The 18,584-nt window shown below is 52.0% G+C and overlaps 1 protein-coding gene across 5 annotated transcripts in view; it reads left to right on the top strand.

Annotated features, from left to right (window-relative positions):
- The window catches only part of NTM (neurotrimin), a 652,265-nt gene that overhangs the window by 508,367 nt on the left and 125,314 nt on the right, over nucleotides 1-18,584 (top strand). For all 5 annotated transcript variants that reach the window (XM_075839099.1, XM_075839097.1, XM_075839096.1 and 2 more), the window contains exon 4: nucleotides 4,649-4,774. In XM_075839099.1, coding sequence (XP_075695214.1) covers nucleotides 4,649-4,774 — 126 coding nt within the window. The remainder of the gene's footprint in view (nucleotides 1-4,648; nucleotides 4,775-18,584) is intronic.

Here is an 18,584-nt window from a genome sequence, read left to right as displayed (position 1 = left end):
TGTGACCGCTGTGACTGCAGCTCTAGATGTGACCGCTGTGACTGCAGCTCTAGATGTGACCGCTGTGACTGCAGCTCTAGATGTGACCGCTGTAACTGCAGCTCTAGATGTGACCGCTGTGACTGCAGCTCTAGATGTGACCGCTGTAACTGCAGCTCTAGATGTGACCGCTGTGACTGCAGCTCTAGATGTGACCGCTGTGACTGCAGCTCTAGATGTGACCGCTGTGACTGCAGCTCTAGATGTGACCGCTGTAACTGCAGCTCTAGATGTGACCGCTGTGACTGCAGCTCTAGATGTGACCGCTGTAACTCGGGATCAGTGCGTGATGAGTAGAGCAGATGATGTGTTGTGTATATTTGGCGTTAGTGAATCTGTATAATCGGTCTCCTGTCATTTGGGGGGTGCGGTGTGTTCACTGGCGGTCCCCGGCATGTCAGGCGGTTCCCCTGTTCCAGTCGGTTTATCCGGTCCCGTTGCTGGTAATATTTCCTGCAGGATCACTGGCGGTCCCTATCCGGTTTCGTCTTGTACTGCTTTGGGATTTGTTACATTTTCTGCAGCTTTATGATGGACACGGACGGATGAAGAGCTGAGGCTGCGGCCGTTCTGCCGGGTCAGAGGAATTCATGTTGTGCTGTAAAGTCTGAATGACTGAGGGCGATGACGCGTTGTGTGAACATGCTTCTGACATTTACCCTTCCTGAGATTAGGGCAAATCACTGTAATGGGGGATCCATTCATATATCCCATCACCCCCCACTATGGAGATCCCGTACAGAGGGGCTGGAGGCATCATCCAAGGCTTAACCCATGACATCATCCGAGACATCGCCCGAGACTTAACCCATGGCATCGCCCGAGACCTCATCCGAGACATCGCCCGAGACCTCATCCGAGACATCGCCCGAGACCTCATCCGAGACATCGCCCGAGACCTCATCCGAGACATCGCCCGAGACCTCATCCGAGACATCGCCCGAGACCTCATCCGAGACCTCCTCCGAGACATCGCCCGAGACCTCATCCGAGACATCGCCCGAGACCTCATCCGAGACATCGCCCGAGACCTCATCCGAGACATCGCCCGAGACCTCATCCGAGACATCGCCCGAGACCTCATCCGAGACATCGCCCGAGACCTCATCCGAGACATCGCCCGAGACCTCATCCGAGACATCGCCCGAGACCTCATCCGAGACATCGCCCGAGACCTCATCCGAGACATCGCCCGAGACCTCATCCGAGACATCGCCCGAGACCTCATCCGAGACATCGCCCGAGACCTCATCCGAGACATCGCCCGAGACCTCATCCGAGACCTCCTCCGAGACATCGCCCGAGACCTCATCCGAGACATCGCCCGAGACCTCATCCGAGACATCGCCCGAGACCTCATCCGAGACATCGCCCGAGACCTCATCCGAGACATCGCCCGAGACCTCATCCGAGACATCGCCCGAGACCTCATCCGAGACATCGCCCGAGACCTCATCCGAGACATCGCCCGAGACCTCATCCGAGACATCGCCCGAGACCTCATCCGAGACATCGCCCGAGACCTCATCCGAGACATCGCCCGAGACCTCATCCGAGACATCGCCCGAGACCTCATCCGAGACATCGCCCGAGACCTCATCCGAGACCTCATCCGAGACATCGCCCGAGACCTCATCCGAGACATCGCCCGAGACCTCATCCGAGACATCGCCCGAGACCTCATCCGAGACATCGCCCGAGACCTCATCCGAGACATCGCCCGAGACCTCATCCGAGACTTCGCCCGAGACCTCATCCGAGACATCGCCCGAGACCTCATCCGAGACATCGCCCGAGACCTCATCCGAGACATCGCCCGAGACCTCATCCGAGACATCGCCCGAGACTTAACCCGTGGCATCGCCCGAGACATCATCCAAGACTTAACCCATGGCATCGCCCGAGACATCATCCAAGACCTCATCCGAGACATAACCCATGGCATCGCCCGAGACATCGCCCGAGACATCGCCCGAGACCTCATCCGAGACGTCGCCCGAGACCTCATCCGAGACGTCGCCCGAGACCTCATCCGAGACGTCGCCCGAGACCTCATCCGAGACGTCGCCCGAGACCTCATCCGAGACGTCGCCCGAGACCTCATCCGAGACGTCGCCCGAGACCTCATCCGAGACGTCGCCCGAGACCTCATCCGAGACGTCGCCCGAGACCTCATCCGAGACGTCGCCCGAGACCTCATCCGAGACGTCGCCCGAGACCTCATCCGAGACGTCGCCCGAGACCTCATCCGAGACGTCGCCCGAGACCTCATCCGAGACGTCGCCCGAGACGTCGCCCGAGACCTCATCCGAGACGTCGCCCGAGACCTCATCCGAGACATCGCCCGAGACCTCATCCGAGACATCGCCCGAGACTTAACCCGTGGCATCGCCCGAGACATCATCCAAGACTTAACCCATGGCATCGCCCGAGACATCATCCAAGACCTCATCCGAGACATAACCCATGGCATCGCCCGAGACATCGCCCGAGAGTAAACCCATGGCATCGCCCGAGACTTAACCCATGACATCGCCCGAGACATCATCCGAGGCTTAACCCATGACATCATCCGAGACATCATCCGAGGCTTAACCCATGACATCGCCCGATACATCATCCGAGACATCCCCCGTCAGCAACATGGCCGGTAATGGAGGCTTCACCTGGACTCTGCTCTTCATCACCCAACCACAGCTGATGGGACCCCTTCTGAGCTAATGCTTGTGCCGGTGGCCCCTCCTTGTGCCAGTTGGTTCTATGCCGCGTGGCCACTTTAACCCCCCATTGCTCATGCTGGAAATCTCTCTGTAAGCGGCTTGTCCCCTGCTCTGGATAAATATTTCTTCTCCTCATATCTGCAGCCTCGGCACTTTCCTTATAATAAAAGATCAGCACATGGACTGGTTTCTTCCTAGCAGCTAATGAGAAGTATGTGGGAAGATGCGGACCAGCGTGGACAACTCCCTCATCATCCACAACAGAACATGGGACCTCCAGATACTCCACGCGGCACCGACCTTTGGGGTTCAGCTTTGATATTTTCAGTGGGACTGTCTCTTAATAGTTGAGCTCTGTTCACACCCGTGTCATGCCTTCTCTTCTGAGTCATTGCCGCTTTGGCACGTCTGTTTTCTCACGAATCCTGAAATATCCCATTGACTTATGATGAGTCCGTCAGTTTGTTGGGTTTCCAAACTTTTTTTTTGTTACTAGAAGAATAATTCTGCAGATAACGGAATTACTGTCATTACAGAGCAACGGAAACCTGTCAGAACCCAGCAGCAGTGTGAACAGAGCCTCATGTATCTGCAGCCTCCGTGCAACAATCCCTGTCCTGGGGCCTCGTCCTCCTTGTGTCATCTTCTCTCACTGCTCCCCCCATAAATATTCACCTACAGAGGAAATAATAAAAGCCGTGATCAGGAGAGCGAGCAGCGGCGCCTACACGTAACGCAGCGGGTAAAGATGAGCGCCTGCTGAATACGGAGGGAGATATTCAGGGAATCGCTCTGCATTATCACACGGCAAATAATCTCCGTAGCCCCAGCCTGAAGGCTCATAAGGGGGGGGTCTTCTCTGTTGGTCTACATTTGTGGCTGGGGTTTCACCAGAAAACGGGTTTGTGGGTTTCGTTGCAGCTTTTCATTTCCTTTTTTTTTCCCCACAATTGTCAATAAAGATAAAAAACAAACAAACTGAGAATCCCCCATAAGTAGGATGAATGCAGCGTGCCCAAAAGCTGCACTCCAAGCCCGCACGTCATACGTTCCCATTCACACTAACGTAATGTCTGTAAATTGCTGCAGTGAGTCGTGAGTATCCCCCAGAAGTGCAGGACACCCGCAGCACATCGCGCGGGAGAGATCAGGATTGTTCCCCAGTAGGATGGTGCGCCCCGTTTCTTCTCCGCTCTTGAAGGGTTTTCACGTGGAGACCCCGCCCGCCTGCAGGAATTTCCATTCATTTTTCATTCATTATAAAATCTTTTATTGCATTGAAGATTTAGTTGCGTTCGCCGTGTGACGAGCTCTTTGCGGAGAGATGGATAATGTCCGGCTGCAGCCTCAGCGTCTGCTCTTCTGTGGAGTGAGCAAAATTATTATTAGCTAGAAATGAACCTTGACTTCTACATCTAAAAGCTGGAGCTGCATAATTCCGTAATAAGCACTTGTGATGTCCCGTAATGAGTGCACAAGCTGTACTTTAAACACACAAGTTGTATCCTAATAAGCGCGCAAGCTGTACCGTAATAAGCGCGCAAGCTGTACCGTAATAAGCGTGCAAGCTGTACCGTAATAAGCGCGCAAGCTGTACCGTAATAAGCGCGCAAGCTGTACCGTAATAAGCGTGCAAGCTGTACCGTAATAAGCGCGCAAGCTGTACCGTAATAAGCGCGCAAGCTGTACCGTAATAAGCGTGCAAGCTGTACCGTAATAAGCGCGCAAGTTGTACCGTAAAAAGCGTGCTAGTTGTACCGTAATAAGCGTGCAAGCTGTACCATAATAAGCACGCAAGTTTTACCGTAATAAGCACACATGTTGGTGGATCCGATCCTGCAGATGAATATGTTTTTTCTGATGACGCTTCTGTCCTTTGTGTCTTGCAGTTCCCCCTACAATAGTGGAGATCTCCTCGAATATCGTTGTCAATGAGGGTAATAACGTCAGTCTGAGCTGCATTGCTACAGGGAGGCCTGAGCCCGTGGTAAACTGGAGATACCTGTCACCCAAAGGTAAGTCACTGAGCTCTGCACAGCACCGAGCACACAAGCAGCATGGAGGAAATGTGTCTAGAAGAGAGTAGCAGTGTGGAGTTGCCACGAGAGCTGGGGATGGGTCTGCAGTCACGTGTGTGTACATTTATAAATAGAGTCAAAACGATCAACGCAAACTAGAGGACTTAATTTAAAAATCCCCTCATGCATGAATGTCGATGTGTGTGTCGACTACCCAAAATTGCACAGAAGAAAAAAAAGTTTACAGATTACAGTGTTTAATGCAGTCAGCAAACATGTACAGCACACAAATATCCCCCTTTTATTTCTACTCCCTAGCATGGCTCCCCTCTCATTCCTGGTCCCCAGCATGGCTCCCCTCTCATTCCTATTTCCCAGCATGGCTCTCCTCTCATTCCTATTCCCCAGTATAGCTCCCCTCTCATTCCTATTCCCCAGCATAGCTCCCCTCCTATTCTATTCCCCAGCATAGCTCCACTCCAATTCTATTCCCCAGCATGGCTCCCCTCTCATTCCTGGTCCCCAGCATGGCTCCCCTCTCATTCCTATTTCCCAGCATGGCTCTCCTCTCATTCCTATTCCCCAGTATAGCTCCCCTCTCATTCCTATTCCCCAGCATAGCTCCCCTCCTATTCTATTCCCCAGCATAGCTCCACTCCAATTCTATTCCCCAGCATAGCTCCCCTCCAATTCTATTCCCCAGCATAGCTTCCCTCCAATTCTATTCCCCAGCATGGCTCCCCCTTCATTCCTATTCCCCAGCATGGCTCCCCTGTCATTCCTGGTCCCCAGCATGGCTCCCCCATCATTTCTATTTCCCAGCATAGCTCCCATCTTATTCCTATTCCCCAGCATAGCTCCCCTTCCATTCTATTCCCCAGCATGGCACCACTCTCATTCCTGGTCCCCAGCATGGCTCCCCTCTCATTCCTATTCCCCAGCTTGGCTCCCCTCTCATTCATGTTCCCCAGCATGGCCCCCTAGAAGAATTGATGCTGTTTTGATGGCAAAGGGTGGTCACACCAAATATTGATTTGGTTTAGATTTTTTCTAATTGGTAAAAAAAAACTATTAACACTTCTATTTTTGAAAACATTCTTACTTTGCAGCATTGTTCCACAACTGCCTAAAGCTTTTGCACACTACTGTATATCTGTGTATGTATTTAGTCCTGTGTGTGTGTGTGTGTGTGTGTGTGTGTGTGTGTGTGTGTGTGTGTGTGTGTGTGTGTGTGTGTGTGTGTGTGTGTGTGTGTGTGTAGATGTAGGTATATATGTGCACTGCTGGTATTGATGTGTATGAGTAATGACATATATTACTAGATAAATGATTTTCTTGTTGATATTGAGCGTTAGTTGCTGCTGTCTGTGGCTCAGGTGAAATCCTCTGACCTCGCTGTAGGTGGTGCTATTGTTTTTTCTTATTATTTTGACCATGACAGGGCTCTGTTGGGGCTGCTGGATAATTATGTTTATAAATATGGTGTCGGGGCTTCACTTTGTATGTGCCAGTATTGTGTCCTCTGGAGCTGCTGTTCATTCCCCTGTGGCTTTGGTCAGACATTATCGCCTGTTGTGTTCATAATTTCTGCACTGCGTAAAAACTAAAAGTAATTATTCTAGTAAGCATGGAGGAAAACTGTGAATCTCCAAATAATAAAATTGAAGATAATCCTGAGATACACCTAGAGCTGCACTCACTATTCTGCTGGTGGAGTCACTGTGTATATACATTACATTACTTATCCTGTACTGATCCTGAGTTATATCCTGTATTATACTCCAGAGCTGTACTCACTATTCTGCTGGTGGAGTCACTATGTATATACATTACATTACTTATCCTGTACTGATCCTGAGTTACATCTTGTATTATACTCCAGAGCTGTACTCACTATTCTGCTGGTGGAGTCACTGTGTACATACATTACATTACTTATCCTGTACTGATCCTGAGTTACATCCTGTATTATACTCCAGAGCTGCACTCACTATTCTGCTGGTGGAGTCACTGTGTACATACATTACATTACTTATCCTGTACTGATCCTGAGTTATATCCTGTATTATACTCCAGAGCTGCACTCACTATTCTGCTGGTGGAGACACTGTGTACATACATTACATTACTTATCCTGTACTGATCCTGAGTTACATCCTGTATTATACTCCAGAGCTGCACTCACTATTCTGCTGGTGGAGTCACTGTGTACATACATTACATTACTTATCCTGTACTGATCCTGAGTTACATCCTGTATTATACTCCAGAGCTGCACTCACTATTCTGCTGGTGGAGTCACTGTGTACATACATTACATTACTTATCCTGTACTGATCCGGATTTATATCCTGTATTATACGCCAGAGCTGCACTCACTATTCTGCTGGTGGAATCACTGTGTACATACATTACATTACTTATCCTGTACTGATCCTGAGTTATATCCTGTATTATACTCCAGAGCTGCAATCACTATTCTGCTGGTGGAGTCACTGTGTATATACATTACATTACTTATCCCGTACTGATCCTGAGTTATATCCTGTATTATACTCCAGAGCTGCACTCACTATTCTGCTGGTGGAATCACTGTGTACATACATTACTTATCCTGTACTGATCCTGAGTTATATCCAGTATTATACTCCAGAGCTGCACTCACTATTCTGCTGGTGGAGTCACTGTGTACATACATTACATTACTTATCCTGTACTGATCCTGAGTTACATCCTGTATTATACTCCAGAGCTGCACTCACTATTCTGCTGGTGGAGTCACTGTGTACATACATTACATTACTTATCCTGTACTGATCCTGCGTTACATCCTGTATTATACTCCAGAGCTGCACTCACTTTTCTGCTGGTGGAGTCACTGTGTACATACATTACTTATCCTGTACTGATCCTGAGTTACATCCTGTATTATACTCCAGAGCTGCACTCACTATTCTGCTGGTGGAGTCACTGTGTACATACAATACATTACTTATCCTGTACTGATCCTGAGTTATATCCTGTATTATACTCCAGAGCTGCACTCACTATTCTGCTGGTGGAGTCACTGTGTACATACATTACATTACTTATCCTGTACTGATCCTGAGTTACATCCTGTATTATACTCCAGAGCTGCACTCCCTATTCTGCTGGTGGAGTCACTGTGTACATACATTACATTACTTATCCTGTACTGATCCTGAGTTACATCCTGTATTATACTCCAGAGCTGCACTCACTATTCTGCTGGTGGAGTCACTGTGTACTTACATTACATTACTTATCCTGTACTGATCCTGAGTTACATCCTGTATTATACTCCAGAGCTGCACTCACTATTCTGCTGGTGGAGTCACTGTGTACATACATTACATTACTTATCCTGTACTGATCCTGAGTTACATCCTGTATTATACTCCAGAGCTGCACTCACTATTCTGCTGGTGGAGTCACTGTGTACATACATTACATTACTTATCCTGTACTGATCCTGAGTTACATCCTGTATTATACTCCAGAGCTGCACTCACTATTCTGCTGGTGGAGTCACTGTGTACATACATTACATTACTCATTATATAGTCAGCTTCTGTAACTATACTGAGCAGTTTACCAGTGAAGAGCTGTGATCTTCCGGTAACTATACAGTTTTCGTTCCACCTGTTGACGGTGCAGTGTGGCCCCCCAGAGGCGGGTGCCATTCTGATGACCTTGACTCTGTCGTCTTACATAAGCCACTGTGGCACTTAGTGAATTGTATGGTTTCAGGTCTTGTATAATTGCTGTTTGTATTGCGGGTCGTTGTGTGGTGGGTTTTACATCCAGCTTCCTCATGTACAGGACGATGTCCCATGCGTCTTATCTGCGGTCTGATCCACGTAGCGCTGTTATATTTCACTGGTCAGAAATATTCAACGGTTAGAATGTTTGTCTTCTGTTTTCCTCGTATAACGACTGATGAAGAGAACAGTCAATCTCTCGTGTACGCGCCGCAGATGTGGAGACTATTGGCCGGTGTATGTGCAGAATAGAACATGCTAGAATTGCCGCTACCGGTAAATGTACAATGTATACGTAGCCGTGATCCAGCCTGCAGTCAGCAGTGGCAGTCCATGTTCCGCATCCGTCCTTCCGGTAGTTGGTCACCAGTTTTGGTCGCTTCTCTCCTTGCTGCTCCCGCTTAGTTCCGGCCTTTTGTCGGGTTTCTTGTTCTGTGTCTGGTTTTTACTTGTTTTCGTTTTCCCGTCTGTTTTTTTTTGTTTATCTTGTTTCCTGTTCATCGTCTTGTGACTCCTCATGACGCTCCTGTCCCCCGGCTGTGTAGTGGGGGCCTCACCATTTCTACTTCCTTGAGTTTTCTTCTTCTTTCACACATTTCCTTTATGCAAAGCAGCACATTGTGCCGTCCCCCGCTGTGATAATTCTCCACAAGATGGAGCACAAAGTGTAAACACAAGGTGACGGAGGCGAAGTCTGCCGCCATCTCCTGTCATTTCATGCAGTAACTGCTCTAGAACCTGGACTGGGACGCCGGGGGGTCTTGTTCTTCTATATCTGGTACATCTGTCGGATTCCTCATCACACATCCTACAATTGGCAGACGCCGCTACTCTTCCGCCTTCACATTCTGTGTTTCTGGGTAATTTCTCTGCTTCATCTTCTCTTGTCAACACTTCTTTTTGTATCACCAGTTTCTTCATTTCCCAAGTCCTGGCCCGGCAGCGTCGACACAGCCGCTGTGCAGGTCATTGGTGTTTATCATCTGCCATTTGCCTGTTATTGTGGTCTGAATGGCGATCTCACGGTTTATATTTAGAGTATTGATCGAGGTATTGTTTACACTGCGCCTCTTACTCTATGTCCTGGTTTTCTGCAGCTGTCACTGGCAGCATCTATGGGCCTCGTCTTCTCCCCGTCTCTGCCTCGTCTTCTCCCCGTCTCTGCCTCGTCTTCTCCCCGGCTCTGCCTCGTCTTCTCCCCGGCTCTGCCTCGTCTTCTCCCCGGCTCTGCCTCGTCTTCTCCCCGGGTCTCTGCCTCGTCTTCTCCCCGGGTCTCTGCCTCGTCTTCTCCCCGGGTCTCTGCCTCGTCTTCTCCCCGGGTCTCTGCCTCGTCTTCTCCCCGGGTCTCTGCCTCGTCTTCTCCCCGGGTCTCTGCCTCGTCTTCTCCCCGGGTCTCTGCCTCGTCTTCTCCCCGGGTCTCTGCCTCGTCTTCTCCCCGGGTCTCTGCCTCGTCTTCTCCCCGGGTCTCTGCCTCGTCTTCTCCCCGGGTCTCTGCCTCGTCTTCTCCCCGGGTCTCTGCCTCGTCTTCTCCCCGGCTCTGCCTCGTCTTCTCCCCGTCTCTGCCTCGTCTTCTCCCCGTCTCTGCCTCGTCTTCTCCCCGTCTCTGCCTCGTCTTCTCCCCGTCTCTGCCTCGTCTTCTCCCCGTCTCTGCCTCGTCTTCTCCCCGGCTCTGCCTCGTCTTCTCCCCGGCTCTGCCTCGTCTTCTCCCCGGCTCTGCCTCGTCTTCTCTCCGGCTCTGCCTCGTCTTCTCCCCGGCTCTGCCTCGTCTTCTCCCCGGCTCTGCCTCGTCTTCTCCCCGGCTCTGCCTCGTCTTCTCCCCGGCTCTGCCTCGTCTTCTCCCCGGCTCTGCCTCGTCTTCTCCCCGGCTCTGCCTCGTCTTCTCCCCGGCTCTGCCTCGTCTGCTCCCCGGCTCCGCCTCGTCTGCTCCCCGGCTCGTCTGCTCCCCGGCTCTGCCTCGTCTGCTCCCCGGCTCGTCTGCTCCCCGGCTCCGCCTCGTCTGCTCCCCGGCTCCGCCTCGTCTGCTCCCCGGCTCCGCCTCGTCTGCTCCCCGGCTCCGCCTCGTGTCTCTATATACTGATAGCACACAGGCATATATATACTGATAGCACACAGGCATACATCTATATACTGATAGCACACAGGCATACATCTATATACTGATAGCACACAGGCATACATCTATATACTGATAGCACACAGGCATACATCTATATACTGATAGCACACAGGCATACATCTATATACTGATAGCACACAGGCATATATCTATATACTGATAGCACACAGGCAGATGTTAGGACAGACCTCCGTATGCCCTGACAAGAGGAAATCTGATCAGACAGTCCTGGGGTCCTTCAATGGACTATCTGCCCATATATGGTATTTGTCACAGGGATTCCCCGTGACATGATCCAAGGCGCACCCCCCTCTTTATTTACCCCTTGAATGTATTACACAGCCGCAGCCCCGCTCACTACATTCATACGAACAGCTTAATATCGAAATCCATGAAATAACGGTATTGAACCGATGAGGGTGCGCGGTATGGAAATACTATGTTTCGATGCATCCCTACGGCTGAGTAGCATGAACAGTACGATACATGTGTGTGTAAAAATTAAAACCCTGTCCACATGAGCCAAAAAACAAATCAGCCAGGAATTAACATGGTGCAGATTTTCTGTACCTAGTTTGACCTTCCCCTAAGACCCTGTTCACATGTGTCAGACTTGATGGCTTTCCATGTGATATCCGACAATAATCTGCATTGTTTGCTTGTGAATGAGGTTTCCAGGGACGAGTTGCCGTGGGAGCGTCAGACGAGGTGTGACTAGTGTGGTTGTTTTTTTTTTAGACCATTTACGATTTGGTGCGGATTTCCCGGCGCCTTTTTGCCGGTTTTGCTGCAAACATTTTCTGCAAACATTTTTGTGAACTTCTATTTTTGGTGCAGATTTCCCTGCGGATTTTCTGCAGAACATTTACGCAGCAAATCCGACCTTTGTTAATTTACCCCGTGTGAACCGACTTTTTTTTATTCCGCAATGAAATTCACGTGTTACATGCAAATTGTAACGTAGATTAAGGCGCACATGTCACCGTGTTGTAAACCGTGAAATCCGCACTAAAACCCTGCAGCAGAATTGACGTGATGTGGATCACATATTCCGCAGCACGCCATCAATTCCACGCTGATTTTTTTCCGCCTATGGAAGGTTTTTCGTACTATGAATTGAATCGGCACCGTAAAACCTGCGGCAATTCCGCAGAGAACTCGACGCAGATTTACCGTGACATATATAGTAGAAATCCAATCTAGTTATGCGGATAAGCAGATTGATGTCGACTAATCCACGTGTGCAGACCCTTGTGCTTTTCTGCCACGTCTGCACAGAGGAGACGCGCATTTCCCATTGTATTTGATGGGAGACAGAATTCACGCTGACTCCGGAGCAGAAATCCACGTGAAATCTGGCACAAGTGAACGGGGCATTTGTTGTCCGGCTCGTGATGTTCTCGAGCTGAAGGTTAAACATAGAACTCGCTCAGAACGGCGGATGTTTTTCTGCGCGGTCAGCTGGGCTCTTGGAGTCTTTTCTTCTCTGCACTTGATTGTACAAACACGTCGGCAGATGGGAGCTCGGTGGTCCCGGCGCCCTCAACTCATTTGGAAAGTTGTCACCGGAAAATGTTGCCAGCCATGAGAGTTGGCAATTGCTGTGGAAAACAAAATGACAAGGGAGCCGAGCGCGACCCGGAGGTGTTCACAAGCTGCAATGCTGCACGGATGTAATTGAGGATTGTGCATGTGATTAACCTCCGCGAACTATTGCCAGAAATATGGAGAACACATTTGCAATGGGTTAAATTCCACCTATTATTCTCTTAATACCGGAAAGACTGCAGATAAATCCAGATTCCTGCGTCTGCCGCTTCTCAGGAGCTCGGTGCGTACAAGACGTGAGGCGCTTGTAGAAGTGAAAGATAAAACACGTCGGAAGGTCCTCGTGCAGCTCTCCACATACCGAGCGTCCTCTCCGAGAAGGGGCAGAGGGGACGTTTCCATGTGTCTGTGGCAGCAATGACCTCCCAGCTCATAGGACTGATGTTTACACGGATAATGGATCCACATGCTACGCTGAGTGAAAGCACCGCTGGCGTGGCCTCCCTACAGAACGTGTCCGTAAGATGCCACAGACCAGTCCCTTCAGTGATGATCGTAGATGGTGGCTCCAGAACGTGGCTGCCCGTAGACATCTGATGGGATCCCCTCACAATGGAATAGGCTGTCAGACCCTCTCCTCACATCTGATGAAGGGGAAGAATGAAATTGGGTTGTTGATTGTTTCCTAATGTGAGGATTGTCTGGCCGCTCTTGACCTCGGATCTGTAGAATCACCTGACGTGGATCTTTACTCTTGACTGAAGGTGCAGGAACAGAAGATGAGTTCAGGAGAAATAGGACCAGATCTGCCGACAGTCGGAGGTCTTGGCTCCTCATTGATGGGTAAAGCTCACACACAGAATCCTGTATTGTCCGCAGGTGGAGCGTTATTTACAATGAAACTTGAGGCAGGTGTAATCCTTCAGTCAAGCCCCCCCCAAAACAAGTGGGGTTTCGTCTTGCAGTACTTGAGTGAAGGTCATGTCTTTACTTTGTCCATCTCACCCTAATCCTACAATCAAACTCAAATATTCACCCGTTCATCGGAGCGGCGTCTCTGTGTCCACATCTTGGCGTGGCGCACTGTTAGTACGTGGCTCTTCTGTACGTCACGCAGTAATGGCTGACGCTGATACCTCACAGTTTGGGGGTGAAATGTTTATAGACAGTCGGTGTTTGGCGCTTCGTTTCTCCCAACGTGCAAACTTTTTATAGCAACAGATTCACAGCCCTGAATCTAAGCAACCGGTCAGCAAAAACCCCAAAAACAGCAGCGTTATCGTAAGACCGTGGCTAATCTTTATGCGCAGGCAGAGCCGGAGGGGCTGATCTGAATGGACAAAGCACAAAGCAGCTTCCATCCTCATTACCGCATTACTTTCTTGCTAAAAGAGTCTCTCCGGGGAGCGCGCGCTAACCGCTGGAGTGGATGCGGCGCACGGTCTCTGTGGCAGCCTGTCCTATTTCTGTCCCACATTTCTTGGAGGTGTTGGAGCTGCTTCTGTATTTCTAGTCTTGCCAACCGTCTGTGCTACAAAAAGAGATCTTTCCGCAGGCAGTTCTTAAGGGTGTGAATCTAGCAAGGAAAGCATGGCTGATCCCTCGGGCTTGCCACCTAGGGAAATGTGGAGACATGAATATTAAAATAGTCAGAACTGCTCTGTTAACCCGTTCTACAGGGCAGAGATAACCCAGCACGTCTCTGACTTACCTGGGGCTTAATTATCCAGGGATCCTGATGAAAGATGTTCTGAAGATGTGTGAGAATAAAACAACCTTCATTTACTTTTAAAAAAAATCCAAACTTTTCAATCATGTGATGATCCACAGCCAGCTGTGGGCACGTTCTAGACTAGTGTTGGTGCAGCCGCCTGTGGTGTGACATAGAAGTGGCAGCCTGGTTGTTGTGCAGTTACCTGTGGTGTGACAGACGTGGCAGCCTATATTTGGTGCAACTGCCTTCGGTGTGACGGACGTGGCAGCCTGATGTTGGTGCAGCAGCCTTCGATGTGGCAGCCTGGTGTTGGTGCAGCCGCCTGTGGTGTGACGGACGTGGCAGCCTGGTGTTGGTGCAGCCGCCTGTGGTGTGACGGACGTGGCAGCCTGGTGTTAGTGCAGCCGCCTGTGGTGTGACGGACGTGGCACCCTGATGTTGGTGCAGCCACCTTCGATGTGGCCGCCTGGTGTTGGTGCAGCCACCTGTGGTGTGGCAGCCTGGTGTTGGTCCAGCCGCCTTCGGTGTGACAGACGTTGCAGCCTGTTTTTGGTGCAGCCCCCTCCCGTTTGTGTGGCAGCCTGGTGTTGGTGCAGCCGCCTGTGGTGTGACAGACGTGGCAGCCTGGTGTTGGTGCGGCTCCCTCCCTGTGGTGTGGCAGCCTGGTGTTGGTGCAGCCGCCTGTGGTGTGACAGACGTGGCAGCCTGTTTTTGGTGCGGCTCCCTCCCTGTGGTGTGACGGACGTGGTAGTCTGGTGTTGGTGCATCCGCCTGTGGTGTGACAGACGTGGCAGCCTGTTTTTGGTGCGACTCCCTCCCTGTGGTGTGGCAGCCTGGTGTTGGTGCAGCCGCCTGTGGTGTGACGGACGTGGCAGCCTGATGTTGGTGCAGCCGCCTTCTATGTGGCAGCCTGGTGTTGGTGCAGCCGCCTGTGGTGTGACGGACGTGGCACCCTGATGTTGGTGCAGCCACCTTCGATGTGGCCGCCTGGTGTTGGTGCAGCCACCTGTGGTGTGACAGACGTGGCAGCCTGATGTTGGTGCAGCCGCCTTTGGTGTGGCAGCCTGGTGTTGGTCCAGCCGCCTTCGGTGTGACAAACGTGGCAGCCTGTTTTTGGTGCAGCCCCCTCCCGTTTGTGTGGCAGCCTGGTGTTGGTGCAGCCGCCTGTGGTGTGACAGACGTGGCAGCCTGTTTTTGGCGTTGTGCTCGGATGTCTCGGTACAGGCAGTTCTCCTCGTGACGGGCAGCAGGTGATGTCTTTCAGAGCGCGTCTGTCCATCATGCGAGCGGCTCCAGATGTGCGCTCGTGTTTACTCGCATAAAGGCTGATATTTCACAGTCAATGATTAAATCCCGTACTCGATGCTCTTGCTGTAGGTTTTATTATAATGTCTAATCCGTTGCCTCAGATCGTACTCGTCCTGCTGCATATTATAGAGAATCTCATAACCCTCCTGTCTCGGCACAGACATGGCTGCGTCTAAACGTGGCCTCTATGAACTGGTTGTGCCACGTGGGGAAGAGCTGGAGTACACAATCCAGTAAGTGTGGCACTCTGATGCCTAAATACAAAGTTTAAAATTTTCCTGTTGAACCTCCTGGTAACGCGGCGTTACTTTATGTATCTTGTGCTGATCATCAGGTGTCTAGTCCTCCAGTCACAGTTAGAGCTGCAGCTCAGGTTGCTCTTGGTTTATTTATACTCCTCGGCCAGTCATCGGGTTCCTCCTTTACTCCAAATGCTGATTGGATATTGATAAGGAGGTTGCGGTGTCTCTGGCGGCAGTGGCTGAAGTATTGAATACAGTCTATGCCCCTGTCTGTAGAGGGGTGCACGGTCCCTGATGGATGGTCTGTAGAGGGGTGCACGGTCCCTGATAAATGGTCTGTAGAGGGGTGCACGGTCCCTGATGGTCTGTAGAGGGGTGCACTGTCCCTGATGGATGGTCTGTAGAGGAGTGCACGGTCCCTGATGGATGGTCTGTAGAGGGGTGCACTGTCCCTGATGGATGGTCTGTAGAGGGGTGCACGGTCCCTGATGGATGGTCTGTAGAGGGGTGCACGGTCCCTGATGGTCTGTAGAGGGGTGCACTGTCCCTGATGGATGGTCTGTAGAGGAGTGCACGGTCCCTGATGGATGGTCTGTAGAGGAGTGCACGGTCCCTGATGGATGGTCTGTAGAGGGGTGCACGGTCCCTGATGGATGGTCTGTAGAGGGGTGCACGGTCCCTGATGGTCTGTAGAGGGGTGCACTGTCCCTGATGGATGGTCTGTAGAGGAGTGCACGGTCCCTGATGGATGGTCTGTAGAGGAGTGCACGGTCCCTGATGGATGGTCTGTAGAGGGGTGCACTGTCCCTGATGGATGGTCTGTAGAGGGGTGCACGGTCCCTGATGGATGGTCTGTAGAGGGGTGCACGGTCCCTGATGGATGGTCTGTAGAGGGGTGCACGGTCCCTGATGGATGGTCTGTAGAGGGGTGCACTGTCCCTGATGGATGGTCTGTAGAGGGGTGCACGGTCCCTGATGGATGGTCTGTAGAGGGGTGCACGGTCCCTGATGGTCTGTAGAGGGGTGCACTGTCCCTGATGGATGGTCTGTAGAGGGGTGCACGGTCCCTGATGGTCTGTAGAGGGGTGCACTGTCCCTGATGGATGATGGTCTGTAGAGGAGTGCACGGTCCCTGATGGATGGTCTGTAGAGGGGTGCACTATCCCTGATGGATGGTCTGTAGAGGGGTGCACTGTCCCTGATGGATGGTCTGTAGAGGGGTGCACGGTCCCTGATGGATGATGGTCTGTAGAGGGGTGCACGGTCCCTGGTGGATGGTCTGTAGAGGGGTGCACAGTCCCTGATGGTCTGTAAAGGGGTGCACTGTCCCTGATGGATGGTCTGTAGAGGAGTGCACGGTCCCCGATGGATGGTCTGTAGAGGGGTGCACGGTCCCTGATGGTCTGTAGAGGGGTGCACGGTCCCTGATGGATGGTCTGTAGAGGGGTGCACGGTCCCTGATGGTCTGTAGAGGGGTGCACTGTCCCTGATGGATGGTCTGTAGAGGAGTGCACGGTCCCTGATGGATGGTCTGTAGAGGAGTGCACGGTCCCTGATGGATGGTCTGTAGAGGGGTGCACTGTCCCTGATGGATGGTCTGTAGAGGGGTGCACGGTCCCTGATGGATGGTCTGTAGAGGGGTGCACGGTCCCTGATGGATGGTCTGTAGAGGGGTGCACGGTCCCTGATGGATGGTCTGTAGAGGGGTGCACTGTCCCTGATGGATGGTCTGTAGAGGGGTGCACGGTCCCTGATGGATGGTCTGTAGAGGGGTGCACGGTCCCTGATGGTCTGTAGAGGGGTGCACTGTCCCTGATGGATGGTCTGTAGAGGGGTGCACGGTCCCTGATGGTCTGTAGAGGGGTGCACTGTCCCTGATGGATGATGGTCTGTAGAGGAGTGCACGGTCCCTGATGGATGGTCTGTAGAGGAGTGCACGGTCCCTGATGGATGGTCTGTGGAGGGGTGCACTGTCCCTGATGGATGGTCTGTAGAGGGGTGCACTGTCCCTGATGGATGGTCTGTAGAGGGGTGCACGGTCCCTGATGGATGATGGTCTGTAGAGGGGTGCACGGTCCCTGGTGGATGGTCTGTAGAGGGGTGCACAGTCCCTGATGGTCTGTAAAGGGGTGCACTGTCCCTGATGGATGGTCTGTAGAGGAGTGCACGGTCCCCGATGGATGGTCTGTAGAGGGGTGCACGGTCCCTGATGGTCTGTAGAGGGGTGCACGGTCCCTGATGGATGGTCTGTAGAGGGGTGCACGGTCTCTGATGGATGATGGTCTGTAGAGGGGTGCACGGTCCCTGATGGATGGTCTGTAGAGGGGTGCACGGTCCCTGATGGATGGTCTGTAGAGGGGTGCATGGTCCCTGATGGATGATGGTCTGTAGAGGGGTGGTTGGTCCCTGATGGGTGGTATGTAGAGGGGTGCACGGTCCCCGATGGGTGGTATGTAGAGGGGTGCACGGTCCCTGATGGGTGGTATGTAGAGGGGTGCCTGGTCCCTGATGGGTGGTATGTAGAGGGGTGCACGGTCCCCAATGGGTGGTATGTAGAGGGGTGCACGGTACCCAATGGGTGGTATGTAGAGGGGTGCACGGTCCCTGATGGATTTTCAGTAGCGGGTTGCACAGCCCCTGATGGGTGGTATGTAGAAGCGTGCCCGGTCCCCGATGGGTGGTATGTAGAGGGGTGCACGGTCCCCGATGTGTGGTATGTAGAGGGGTGCAAGGTCCCCGATGGGTGGTATGTAGAGGGGTGCACGGTCCCCGATGGGTGGTATGTAGAGGGGTGCACGGTCCCTGATGGGTGGTATGTAGAGGGGTGCACGGTCCCTGATGGGTGGTATGTAGAGGGGTGCACTGTCCCTGATGGGTTTTCAGTAGCGGGGTGCACAGTCCCTGATGGGTGGTATGTAGAGGGGTGCACGGTCCCTGATGGGTTTTCAGTAGCGGGGTGCACGGTCCCTGATGGGTGGTATGTAGAGGGGTGCACGGTCCCTGATGGGTTTTCAGTAGCGGGGTGCACGGTCCCTGATGCGTGGTATGTTTACATGGTTTCACGCTCACTATTCTGCGCAGACCTCGCGCTTCGCAT

The sequence above is a fragment of the Rhinoderma darwinii genome, chromosome 10 (assembly GCF_050947455.1).
Source record: "Rhinoderma darwinii isolate aRhiDar2 chromosome 10, aRhiDar2.hap1, whole genome shotgun sequence".
Lineage (NCBI taxonomy): Eukaryota > Metazoa > Chordata > Amphibia > Anura > Rhinodermatidae > Rhinoderma > Rhinoderma darwinii.
Note: the sequence above shows the minus strand (reverse complement) of the source record. Positions and strands in the feature narration are given on the sequence as shown.